At 36.7% G+C, this 13,397-nt stretch overlaps 1 protein-coding gene across 8 annotated transcripts in view; it reads left to right on the forward strand.

Moving 5' to 3' along the window:
• Window positions 1–13,397, forward strand: part of OSBPL8 (oxysterol binding protein like 8) — a 238,497-nt gene that overhangs the window by 164,899 nt on the left and 60,201 nt on the right. For 7 of the 8 annotated variants that reach the window (XM_023559101.2, XM_064283797.1, XM_064283798.1 and 4 more), the window contains 2 exons: window positions 3,729–3,799; window positions 10,657–10,734. In XM_023559101.2, the coding sequence (XP_023414869.2) occupies window positions 3,729–3,799; window positions 10,657–10,734 (149 nt within the window). The remainder of the gene's footprint in view (window positions 1–3,728; window positions 3,800–10,656; window positions 10,735–13,397) is intronic. The other variant, XM_064283795.1, reaches the window with a different exon arrangement.

Raw genomic sequence — 13,397 nt, forward strand, 5'->3', positions numbered from 1 at the left:
TGTCTGTCTTTTTCTTACTGATCTGTAGAAAGTTTGTATGTTTTCTGCATATGAATCCTTTTTCATACACCTACTTCTCACTTATCAGGTATCTAGTCATCTGACATTTTGCATTTACCACAATAGTAAAAAATCTATTTTTCTCATTAATGAGCATAGTTGTCATGGCAGCAGTGGCTGCGGATTCTCTCCTTCAAGGAGGGTCTCTGGATGGCCTCCAGGATGCTGGGTTCACTACTCCATGCCCTCTGCTCTCTCCTGCTAGCAGGGGTGCTGTTTCCTCCTTGGCCACAGCCCCCAGGCGGACTCAGAGGCAGCACCAAGCCAGCAGGGGCCTGATTCAGTTCCCAACTCCTATGCAGCCTGAGGCCTTGCAGCTCAAAATTGCTGTGAGGTGGGAAGGGAGGAAAGAAAGAGGCAGCAGAGAGGATGTTTGGAAGATACGCGTGCGAGTTTAATGACATCCCAAAGTGAGCTGAACTGGATCTGAAGCCTCCACCTCTGTGAGGCCCAGTGTTAGGCCAGTCTCCCTCATAGGAAGCCCCAAGCCTTGTGCCTAGGGACTCACGAGGCCCAGAGAGCAGAGCAGGCTCCCGTATCCTGAACACAGGGCTTGCAGGGATGGGAGTAGAGCCCTGGAGGCAGATACATGAGGGAAGCTTTGACCCAGCACAGGAGGAAGGTGAAGTGGTTAAACCTTGTGCCCCCTAGTCGCACAGCTGGGCTTTATCCAGCTTTGTCTCCTCCAAGCCCTCTTCTCCACAGAGGTATAACCCATAATTGGACTTGTCACAATGATGAGCGCATCAGTAAATCTTAGCTGTTATTATTTCTGTGGCCATATTTTCTAAATTAAAAAAAAATTAGACAAACGGATGGCCTGAAAACGGGAAAAAGGAAAATCCTCCATTTTTGCATATCACTCAATTTCGCATAACTACCTGGTCTTTGGAACCTAACCATGTCGATAAGTGAGGAGTGGGTATACATATTGAAATATCTTCTTTCAGTCTTTGGCTTTCTTTGTTACTCCCTTAGTGGTGTCTCTTAACGAATAAAAGTTCCTTATTGAACAAAGTCCATTTTTATCAATTTTTCAAAAAATTTCAGTAATTTTTTTCATTGGTTAGTGTTTTTGTTTTGTTTGCCTATCATATTGAAAACTAGCTTTGACAAAAAAAATTTCATCGTGTTTATATATAAATAGCATAATAATTTCATGTCCGTGGATGGTGCACTAAAGCACTCAGCTACTAGCCGAAAGGCTACTCATCCACCCAGATGCGGTAAGGGCCTGGCGATCTACTTCCAAAGGTCACAGCCGTTGAAAATCCCATGGAATACAATTCTACTCTGAAACACTCAGGGTTGATATAAGTCAGAATAGGCTTCATGGCAACTGGTTTTTGTTTGTTTTAGTGGGGAGGATGGTTGGAAGAGAAATTATTACCCAAAATCAGTACCAGACAAACTTAGTGAAAAGTCATGATCTGAAACTACCCTGTATTATTTATAATGGCCAATAATGTGTTGTAGTTTTCATGTTTTTGTGTGTAATTGTAATTTATATGGTTTTTAAAAATATAGTAGTAATTTTAAAGTAATTTCAAATGTTCATAAGTGGTAGAAATTAATTAAAGCATTTGAAGTTTTTTGATAGAGCCCTTTGGCTTCTTGTAAACATACTTTTGTGACTCACTTTTTCAAATAACAATTATTTTACACATTTTTAGGAAGCAGATTTTTACACTGTTCATCTACTTTTTTGCCCTTAGCTGCAACTCAAAGCATTTGATCAGACTTGGATATTTTAGGGAACTTTTTGCTTTATCCTTGTTTTTAAGTTACTTAGAAGTCCTCAGTGCTTTCTTTTTAAATAATTGTTTGATTTGTAAGTTTTAGGTGTAGAGAATCTTTTAAAATGGGATTCATTTATTGGATTTGACTAATAATGTACAAACAAGGTTTATGAGTGTCCTTTTCTAACACTTAGAACTTTCTACAAGACATAAAAAAACTATTCCAATTTATGCTTCCTGCTTTTGTTTTAATTCACTGTTTTATTTTTAAAATAATACGTGCATCCAGACACAGCGAATTGGGTGTTTTACTTAATCTGATAAGTGGGTTAGTTTAGATTCAACTGCAACCAAGAACCCTGAAGAAATCGAAGCAGAAGTTGTTGCTGTGAAGTAAAAAGATACCATCTTTTTTCATTCAAAATACAGATTTTTAGAAAATCTTTGTTTTCTTGCACGTTTAGAAGATTATTGAAGTAATTTATGCTAGTCATTGAGGATTACTTGTTCCAATATGCTATAAAGAAAAAAATACTTAAGAATTTTTTTATGGAGTTATGTAAACTTTTGTTTTGCTTTATACTGATATTTCAAATTCCTCTAAATCTTAATTTAATATTCCATGTTATATTTATGAAGTAGTTTTCTTTTCATGTATAGAGATTGATCCTCCTCCTTGTCCAAGAGAAAGAAAAAAATTAATATTTTTATATTACAGAAATAATTCACTAAAATCTTTAAGGAAATGAAATGAATTTATTTTTATATAATATAAACCAAATACTGAATAAAAGGTAATATCATTGGTAGACTAGAAATAGTTTTAAATGTTTCAGGCCCTATTATTACTTGACTGCTTTATGAATAATTGTGCATATGTTTTTAATATGTACATTCATTGGACTCCAAACAGGAAATCATAGGGATAAGTTAATATTACCTGTCTTCAACAGTAGGAAGAACCTCTTTAAAATGTATACTGCTCTTTTTATGCCATACAAATCTCAACCTTAACTTTTCTCTAGTTGTACCCTATGACATTAATTTGTTGTACTGTTTTACGTGATTGCAGAGGTATGTTTTCCCAATGCTCTCATATATTTTAGATTCACTGTTTTAGAATTTATGTAGCAATAGGTAATATAATGATAATAATAAGAGTTAACATCAGTTGTATACTATGTGGAAAGTACTGAGCTAAGTGCTTTACCTGATCCTTAATCTTTACAGTGAACGTGTTATTAGGTTTTTAAAAATATCTTTCAGTTGGGATTTATCCCCCCAGTGTTATTTTGCTACCAGTTCTGGACTTGTTTTTGAGTTTGGCAAGAGGTGTGAAAAGTATGGTGGATTTGTTCTATCAGTTATTTGTTTGAAACTGACAGAAACCAGTTCATTAGAATAAAAACTGTATGCTCTGGGAACAGAGAAAAGAAATGCTTAGCTTGTTCTAAGTCGGGAAGACTTCATTGCTTCTCTACTGTTGTTGGATGCCATTGAATCGGTTTTAACTCATAGCAACCCCATGTGACAGAGTGGAAATGTTCTATGGGATTTTCTTGGCTGTAATCTTTACAGAAGCAAATTGCCAGGGTCTTTCTCCTGCAGAGCTGCTAGGTGGGTTTGAACCACCAACCTTTTGCTTAGCAGCCAAGTGCTTAACTGTTGCATCACTAGAGCTCCTTATTGCCTCTCCAGGCCTTAATTCTAAAGAAGTATTATACTAAAGATGACCTCCGCGGATTTATAATAGTTTAAGGCTATATGTACAGTAGAGGCTTTCTGCACTGACATTCATCAAATATAATGTATGTTTAAAATTACATGACTTACATGAATTTGCTTTTTAGCATTAAGGCATATGTATGTTTAAAAGTGGTAATACTGATTGATACACTGCCCTTTTTTTTTTTTTTTTTTAAAAAAAAGGCTTTGAAAGAGGGAAGGAAGATGTTCCTCAAAATAAAGATGAATCTTCACTTTCCATGTCAAAGAGTAAGGTAAGCACGTTGTTGTCCCCAAATGTATTATTATTACGGCTTTCCAAAATTTAAGATGAGAGACCTAACACTTTTATCAGATTTTTTATTGGATATTTTTATGTTGGTTTATCTAAACCATGTGAAAAAAGTTCCACTGTGACTGATTTAAATGCTGTTGATGACTTGGAAATACAGTGTTAGTAACCAGTGTTCTCTCTAGAGTTATATTGTTTCTGGTATGTCTGCTACAATAGTACTTCTCAAATTGGGGTTTGAATGTTCCATTCAGAGGTATTCTCAGGGTTCATGGTTCTTTTAAAAACTCTGAGATATTTTGAGTTCACCCAGATGACAATGAAAACGTATGGATTTTATCAGTGAAAGGCCAAAGATCTCTTGTAGTAAAAGCCTGCAATTAAAAGACATTTTCTTAGACTGACAAGTTTCCTTAATTAGCTTTTCTCAATGGGGATGCTTGTATGTACTCTTAGGTCTGAGAGAGTTTTTTCTTTATGAGTACATATTCAAATTTGAAAAGCACTTTTTGATGCACTGGTTTTCCTATGAGTTTATAATTATGTAACTTTCTATAGCTTTGTAAAGGGTTTGACTTTTGACTATTTCTAGTCATATTTAGTAGCAGCTTTTATTCTTGTAGAATCAAACTTCAATGTATGTAAGAGGACCAACTTCTTAAACTGATAAAAATCTCTGCTAATCCCAGCAGTAGGCATTGCTCTTACAACCTTACATTTTTTGCTCCTGTTCATGGGAGTGGTTGAGAGGATTCCACAGTATGTTTACATGTGTGATTTTACACAGATTTTATTGACATTTAACTTTTCAAGCATTCATTTTTAAAGGTCCGTCTATATATGTGGAAGGTACCTAGGAGAAGGCTTAATAGTAGTTTGTTTTTATATAACCTATATTTGAGAAATACCTTGATCATTTTACATGATATGTGTAATTGAAGAAAATTAAAGAGGAAATAAGTTATCTTGGGCCTGCCATGGCTAGAAATAAAATGAAATTTATAGAATAAAAACCTATGTTCAAGCAATTAATATTAGAATCGGTGAGTGTATGGCATAATGGTCTTCCTACTGAGAAGTCTAAAACACCTAAGTCAAAGACCTACATACCACAGACACCTCTAAGTAGGCTTTGAACAAAGATTTTGGGGGAAGAGAGGCTGAAAAGAAACTTTGCATACCTTAAGGAAGCAGTGTACAATAACAAAAACAAAGAAACATGTCTTTCTTTAGAGCTACACTGCCCCTAGCCACTTGTGGCTTTTTTAATTTAAGTTAATAAAAATAGAACTTTAGTTCCTTGGGCACACTACCCACATTTCAAGTGCTCAGTAGCCACATACGGCTAGTGGCTGCCATATTGGACAACTCAGATATAGAACATTTTCATTATTCAGAAAGTTCTAGTGGACAGTGTTGCTTTAGAGTCAAAAAAGCTGAGTTTGGGTCTTGACCTCATCCATTACCTATGACTTCTTAGTTATTAATTACAATGATGTTAACAGTTCTTTGTATTGAGATCTTATTATTTGTCATTTTACTTTCTTAGGCCTATTTTATAAGGGAAAACAGGTTTTCTTAGTCCTGTTTTATAGGGGAACAAACTGAGGCTTAGAGAAATTAACTTTTTCAAGGGTCAAAATAATCAGTACTAGAGTTGGAATTCAAAATGGCTTTAGTTATCTGTATAATAGGAGTAAGACCTACTTCTCAGATTCTAATGCAGAAGGTACTTGACATTAATTTAAGAATTAATTTTCTTCCTTTAAATAATTATAGTGAATAAGTTAGACTCTTAGCACAGTAGCTATTTATATAAATAAAATTATACTCCTCCTGTTATTTTTCAAGAGCTCAAATTTACTGATTCTCTCTTAATGTAGGAAACCCTGGTAGCATAGTGGTTAAGTGCTGTGGCTGCTAACCAAAAGGTCGGCAGTTTGAATCCACCAGGAGCTCCTTGGAAACTCTGTGGGGCAGTTCTACTCTGTTCTATAGGGTCGCTCTGAGTCGGAATCAACTCAACAGCACTGGGGTTTTTTTTTTTTTTTTTTTTTTGGTCTCTTAATGTAGATTTAATCTAGGTTTATTCTGTCAACTTAAGAGATACATAGTCACTAGTTTGTTTCTAAATATTTTAGCAAATCACCCACTCTGTTGTTTTCCATAATTCTAAAACTCATACATTTGCCATTAAACCTCATTCTCATGGAATTCTGAATATTTCTATTCTTTCCTAAGTAAATTTGGGGAACAAAATTTTGTTATTCCTGCCATGATTGATCTGCATAACTGAGACCATCACATAATTTTAACTTTATACTTGTATGAACCTGATGTAAAAAAGTATCAGTGCTGTCATTTTGGTCTTAGTATTTGTGGCTTAGTATTGTTTCTTAAAATGCATAATTGAGTCCAGTAAGCACAGTGGAATACACCACCTCACCCTCAAAATGTTTTTTTAGTAAAGACAGTTCCTTATTCTTATGCATTCTTTCCTAACCATTTTAATTGTATTAATGAGTGATTTGGAAAAGTCAATTAACCAGATCATCCCACCTTCCTATTATGAATAAGATCAAGTGGCATATTTAAATGAACTTTTAATTGTCCATCTCAAGAAAGGAATCACCAGCATTAAATGTGTGTAGTGAATGAAAGGAATCCTCTCACAAGCATAGAGGTTTCTGAGCCCAAGTTCCTTGACTTGATTTTCTAGCCTTCAGTCTCTGTGCCTGAGGTTTTCTAAGTCATCTAATCACTTCCTGTCAGAATCTTTTTACCTAGACATTTAAAAAACCTTTCCAATCCAAAATATCTGATACAGTCACAATGACTGTAGTCACCTTATTGTTATTACTTTATATTCTGTAGTATTTTATAGTTTTCAAAGCAAGTCACAAGTATTCTCATACCTTGATGCTCCATTTACCTAAAGATCAGGTCTTTGACAGTGCCTGCAATCTGGAGTACGTTTATAAACCTAAAACACAATATATGCGCAAAGTACTATGTTAAACACTTTATGTAGGGCATTACCTCATTTAACCCATAAAGCAAACTGTATGAGTTAGTAGCAGCATCTTCATTTTATAGATCAGACTGACAAATTAAATAACTTCGCAAAGTCACACAGCCAGTAAGGGGACAACGTTTGAGGGGGAGGGGGAATAAAAATATAACATGCTCAGCATGTTTAATGAAGAGGCAAGCAGTCCTGTACACTAAACTCTGTGGTCATTATTAAGGAAGTTTACAAAGGCAGTGAAACTTAGTAAAATATTGCCACCATAAGTGGTTTATAGTATTTTGATATTTAAAAGTAAACTATTCATTCAGACAGTTTAGGTAATAATGTTTTAAAAAATTGTAGACTCGTTCACTGTTTTTTTTTTTTTTAATTCAGCACTATGCTGTGTAATAGACAAGGATGCCTTGAGATATGTGGGCTCTGATTTACCAAGTTCATGTGACACCCTTCTGGTGTGTTGGTCCCTTAACATACTGGAGTCTTTCAGGAATAACCAAACAGATCTTGTCATTTAGAGTTATAGGGGAAATGGATTTTTTCTTGCTCATGGAGATAGGCCTTAAATTTGAATCTGAGATGCTGTATGAACAGGTTTAAAAGATGAGAAATCAGTATGGTAAAGTGGCTGAGAATTAGACAGACCAGGTGCCAATCTTAGCTTACCTACTTACTGGCTGTGTGGCTTTGGGAAGTTATTTATCCATCAGTCTTGGTTTTCTCATCTATAAGAGGAAGATACTCCTACTAACTCATAGGATTAAATGAGGTAGTTTGCATAAACTGTTTAACATATTACTTGGTAAACAGTAAATAGCCATTAACTTTCGTAATTTTTCAGCTTATACTGTTAATATCTTCATTTAATAGTATCTAAGAAGTAAATTACAATTCACATTTTCTTTTTAAGCTGTGGGAAATAGAATCTGATAATTTTAAACATTCGTATTCCTCTTACAGTGTTTGTAGCATTTTTGGGTTATGAGGGTCAAGGAAAAGACAGGTCTACTTGGCTTGAGGAATTTTGTGAAATTGTTTAGGTTTCACAATATTTGCCATCATCATGGGAGCAAGCAATATGATGTTTCAAGCTTAGTTAGTTATTAAAGGAATAACTTTAACAAAGGTTTTACTAGGTTAACCTCTACCTTCTATATTGAACATTGTTTCCAGTTTCTTTCTACTTCTGCCATTTATTACCATAATCATAATAACTCCATTTTTAAGAGCAATGAAATGAGCTACAAATACTGGTCTCATTTTTATTTTGTTAATTCAGTAGGTATTTATGGAGTACTTTCTTTTCCCCAGTGAATATCATTAGTAAATTAACAAGGGACATGCCCTTATGGATCTTAAAATTGACTGAGGGAGTTTGTATCGAAAGGTTTTTTATCCTTAATCATATCTATTGGTATTATGCAGATCTGGCCATTCAACATTTAAAAGCCACTATTTGGATCAAACAGCCAGTAATACTTTCTTGGCATTAAGGGTATTGCTAAGAACTATAAATATCTTCTCTTATCTCTAGTAACAGTAGACAAAAATGTAAATAATAGGATGTTGAAGGAATATGTACAATTTAATTGTTCTGAGGTTTTACAGAAACAGCTTTTAGATTTGTGTTCTTCTACTCTGGTGAGAGAATGTGGTCTCCTTAAAAGAGCGTTGGATAAGTAGCATCTGGGATCTGAAAAGCTTGTGAGCAGCCATCTAAGATACAGCTATTGGTTTCTACTCTATGGAGCAAAAGAATGAAGGAAATCAAAGGCTGCAAGAAGAAACTAGCCCACGGGACTAAATAGCCCACACAACCACAACCTCTTCTAACCTTAGACCAGAAGAACTAGATGGTGCCCAGCTACCACTGACCCTTCTGACTGGGGACACAATAGAAGGTCCCACATAAAATGGGAAGAAAATGTAGAACAAAACTCAAATTTCTGAAAGAGGCCAGACTTACTGGACCGATAGAGATAAGAGGAACCCCCGAGACTGTCACCCTAACATACCCTTTGAACTTGGAATTGGAGCTATTTCTGCAGTTCACCTTTCAGCCAAATAGTAGATTGGCTTATAAAATAAACAGTGTCATCTGTGAGTAATATGCTTTCTTAAACAATTAACTATATGAGACCAAATGGTAGACAGTTACCCAGAAGCACAGATGAGAAGGCAAGGAGGGGAAGGGAAGCTAGATCAGTGGAAACAGAACAAACAGAATGGAGATAATGACAATGCTAACACATTGTGAAAATTGTAACCAATGGCACAGAACAATTTGCATAAAAATTGTTAAAGGGGAACCTAATTTGCTGTGTAAATTTTTACCTAAAACATAATAAAATATTATTAAAAAAAAAATTGGACTAGGAGACCCAGGCTCTGATGTTTTTGATCATTAGTTTGGAAAACCAACCTCGCTGAGCCACCCTTTCATGATCTCAGATGAAGATAAAGCCACTTGTTATACCCATTTCTCAAGGTTTTTATAAAGACCAAATAAAAATATAAACTGTAAGTCTTAATTTAAAGCATTAGAGAGCTAAGAAGTACATGTTAGGAATACTGGTTTTTAAAACCTGTACAAATAAAGTGGTTTAATACTAGTTTCAGAGAATGTTTGTATTTACATTCAAGAAGGAGTAGCAGCAGGACAATGTGTACAGTAATTTGCTAGAATTTACATGGTTTGGTTTTTTATTTAGAATATTTCAACTGTTAGAAAATTATATTGCTCCACCTACTTTTGTCCCAAGAGTAACTAAATAATGTATATGTTCCTTGAAAATATTCTGGAATAGAGAATTTAATTTCATATTGTAATTTATGGACTGGTTTTTGTTTGTGTGTGCATGTGGGCTTACTGTATACGCCTACTCCTCACTTACCAACTGTCTCATCTGACGTTTCACATTTATGACAATAGAAAAAAAAACTATTATCTGACTGTTTTGAGCATTAACGATGTAAGTCTACAGTAACAAACACCCAGATGCCGTGCAGGCTCTGCAGTATCTCATTCACTTGCTTGGGACCACACTCAGCAGTGTCTCACAGAGGAAGGACGAGTTGACCTGGGCCTTCTCAGCAGAGACAGCTGTGTGGAGAGAGGGAGGAGGGAGGCAGGTCTCCATTTTTTCCATGTGGCTGACTGAGGGATGACGCACTGAGGAATCACGTCAGTTGATGGACAATGATGCCTGTACACCACCATGCCTGGGCTGATGAAGGCAAGGGCCCCTCCTGCGCTCAGGGCTGCCTTCTTCCAGACAGGGGTGACACTCCCTTACCTATGCCCACGGCCCCCTCAGAATGCTTGCCAGCCCTGGTCTTGAGGGACATAGCTACATTCTGTAGTTTGGGTGACTGGCTGAAGGTATGCAAGATGCTGCAGGGTTTTGCGGGGCCCCTGGTCAGCTGGCTGGAGGCGTGTAGCTCAGCCCGTTAGTCTAGTTGCAGGCCTCTCCTAAGCAAAATGCTGCCTTACACCAGGCTTAATAGCCTGCTTGAGTGCAGGGTGCAGGGGCTCAGTGGTGGCCTTTTACTTTTTAAGTCCGTTTTTGCATAACGCCAGTTTTGCATAACAGCCTGGTCTTTGGAACCAAACCATGTCAATAAGTGAGGAGTGGGTGTAGTACTTTTTAAAGAAATGCAATATAGAAAAAACCGGTATTTGACAATTGAAATTTGCATAAATCACAGCATTAAATGGGAAGAATGTCACAAATAGCTTTAACATTAACCTTTATATGCCAGGTATGCAGAATAGGTAATTATTAATTCTGTTCATTTCTATGTGATTTCAGTCTGAATCTAAACTTTATAATGGCTCCGAGAAAGACAGTTCAGCTTCAAGCAAGCTCACAAAGAAAGAATCTCTTAAGGTTAGTTTCCACAATTATTTTTAGACAGTGACTGGTGCTTTGCATGTGTTTTTGAAAGCAGACTAATAGTCTAAGAACCTATAACTTTCCTAAAGAAAGGGGGGGAAAAAAAAGTCCAGAGAGATAGAGTGACAGTCATACATGGAAAATGTGAGTATTTATATGGTACACTGGGTCAACTGGTAAGGCTGCTTGGTGGTGGTCCCAGGGCTACTTCAGGCCCCAGCTGGCCACTCCATTGGCTAAAGACTTGAAATCTTTGCATACTTGTACTGGAGTCTGGCATGTCTGTATGTTGTGGGGTGCCTAATGGGACGGTCTGGAGCCTATTGAAATTAGTTTGCTAACTCCTAGGTCACAGGCTGATTTTAGCCTATAGGTAGATATGTTTTGTTTGGCCTGCGTAATATTTAAAAATTTTGAGCCAACAATTAAAAAATCCAAATTTCCGCCCATCAATGGATGAATGGATAAATAAATTATGGTATATTCACACAGTGGAAATACTACACATCGATAATGAACAGTGATGATTCTGTGAAACGTTTCATAACATGGAGGAATCCGGAAGGCATTATGCTGAGTAAAATTAGTCAGTTGCAAAAGGACAAATATTGTATAAGACCACTATTATAAGAACTCAAGAAATAGTTTAAACAGAGAAGAAAATATTCTTTGATGGTTACGAAAGGGGGAAGGGAGGGAGAAGGGTATTCACTAATTAGATGGCAGATAAGTTTTATATTGGTGAAGGGAAAGACAATACACAATACAGGAGAGGTCAACACAACTGAACTAAACCAAAAGCAGAGAAGTTTCCTGAATAAACTAAAGGCTTCAGAGACCAGCGTAGCAGGGGTGGGGGTTTGAGGACCATGGTTTCAGGGGACATCTAAGTCAATTGGCATAATAAGATCTATGAAGAAAGCATTCTGCATACCACTTTGGAGAGTGGCGTCTGGGGTCTTAAACGCTAGCAAGCAGCCACCTAATATGCATCAATTGGTCTCAACCCACCTGGATCAAAGGAGAATGAAGAACACCAAGGACACAAGGTAATTATGAGCCTAAGAGACTGAGAGGACCACATAAACCAGAGACTATATCAGGGTGAGACCAGAAGAACTAGATGGTGCCCAGCCACAACTGATGACTGCCCTAACAGGGAACACAACAGAGAACCCCTGAGGAAGCAGGAGAGCAGTGGGATGCAGACCCCAAATTCTCATAAAAACACCAGACTTAATGGTCTGACTGAGACTAGAAGGACCCCAGTGGTCATGGCCCCCAGACCTTCTGTTGACCCAGGACAGGAACCATTCCCAAAGCCAACTCTTCAGACAGGGATTGGACTGGACAATGGGTTGGAGAGGGATGTTGGTGAGGAGTGAGCTTCTTAAATCAGGTGGACACTTGAGACTATGTTGGCATCTCCTCCCTTGAGGGGAGATGAGAGGGGAGAGGGGGTTAGAAGCTGGCGAAATGGACACGAAAAGAGAGAGTGGAGGGAGGGAGTGGGCTGTCTCATTAGGGGAGAGCAATTGGGAGTCTGTAGCAAGGTGTGTATAAGTTTTTGTATGAGAGACTGACTTGATTTGTAAACTTTGACTTAAAGCACAATAAAAATTAAAAAAAAAAAAAATCCAAATTTCCAACTTCCCTTAAGAATTTAAGAAATATGTAGTGCTGGGCCTGCTTTTCTGAACGGCCACAGAACCTGGAGCCTAAGGAGCACATGCTTTCTTGTTGGCTGTGGTCCCCGTCTATCCTGTTACCATTTTGTGTTCCATGCCTAGGCCCTGTATGCAATTTTATTTGCAATCCCATGTTAAATCTTTTGTTAACCAAGATATGCATATTAATGAAGATCAGCAGTCAAGTTTTCTGATTGTAGAATTATTAAAATTTTGTTGTTATGCTTATGTAGTCTCTTTACCATTAAATGCAACTTTTCTGGTAGAAAATTTTGTGTTAAAGTTTGAAAAAAAAAATGTAGTCACTGATAGGTTATTACCACTCTTTCCCTGCCCAAATCACAGCCACAACAAAGTAATAAAACTATTAATATGCTGCTGTCCCACATTTTCTCAGAAGTGACTTATGGAAGTAAAACAAAGATAACATTTTGAATGAATCAATTCCTTTATATTATTTATATCTTACATAAGTATCAGGAAAGAGAGCAAAACTCTAAATGCAAACAATTGCAGCGTTGTTTGTAATATGGAAAAACTGGTAACAAAGATTTCCATTAGGAAGAGAATGCATTAAGAAAAATTGTAGAAGCAGTACAGCATGGTGGTTAAGAGTATGGAATTTGGAGCCAGTCTGCCTCTGTTTAACCCTTCCTCCACCACTTACCAGGTGTGTGATCCTGGACAGATTACTCATCTGTGAAATAAGAAAATACTCTAATTTGCAAGGTTACTGTGGGGATTAAACGAGGTAATACATGTAAAGTGCTTAAAACAGTGACTGGTACACAGTATCAACTCAGTATTACCTCTTGTTGTTTTATTCATACTAGAAATCCTCTGCAGTGGCTAAAAGAATGAGGCAGACATGGAAAACTCTCCAAAAAATATTGAATGGGCAAGCATTTTTCATGCATTAAAAAAAAAAAAAAGCCATGTTTTTCTATAGATTATATACGTGTTTATATA

Source organism: Loxodonta africana, chromosome 4 (genome assembly GCF_030014295.1).
Source record: "Loxodonta africana isolate mLoxAfr1 chromosome 4, mLoxAfr1.hap2, whole genome shotgun sequence".
NCBI lineage: Eukaryota > Metazoa > Chordata > Mammalia > Proboscidea > Elephantidae > Loxodonta > Loxodonta africana.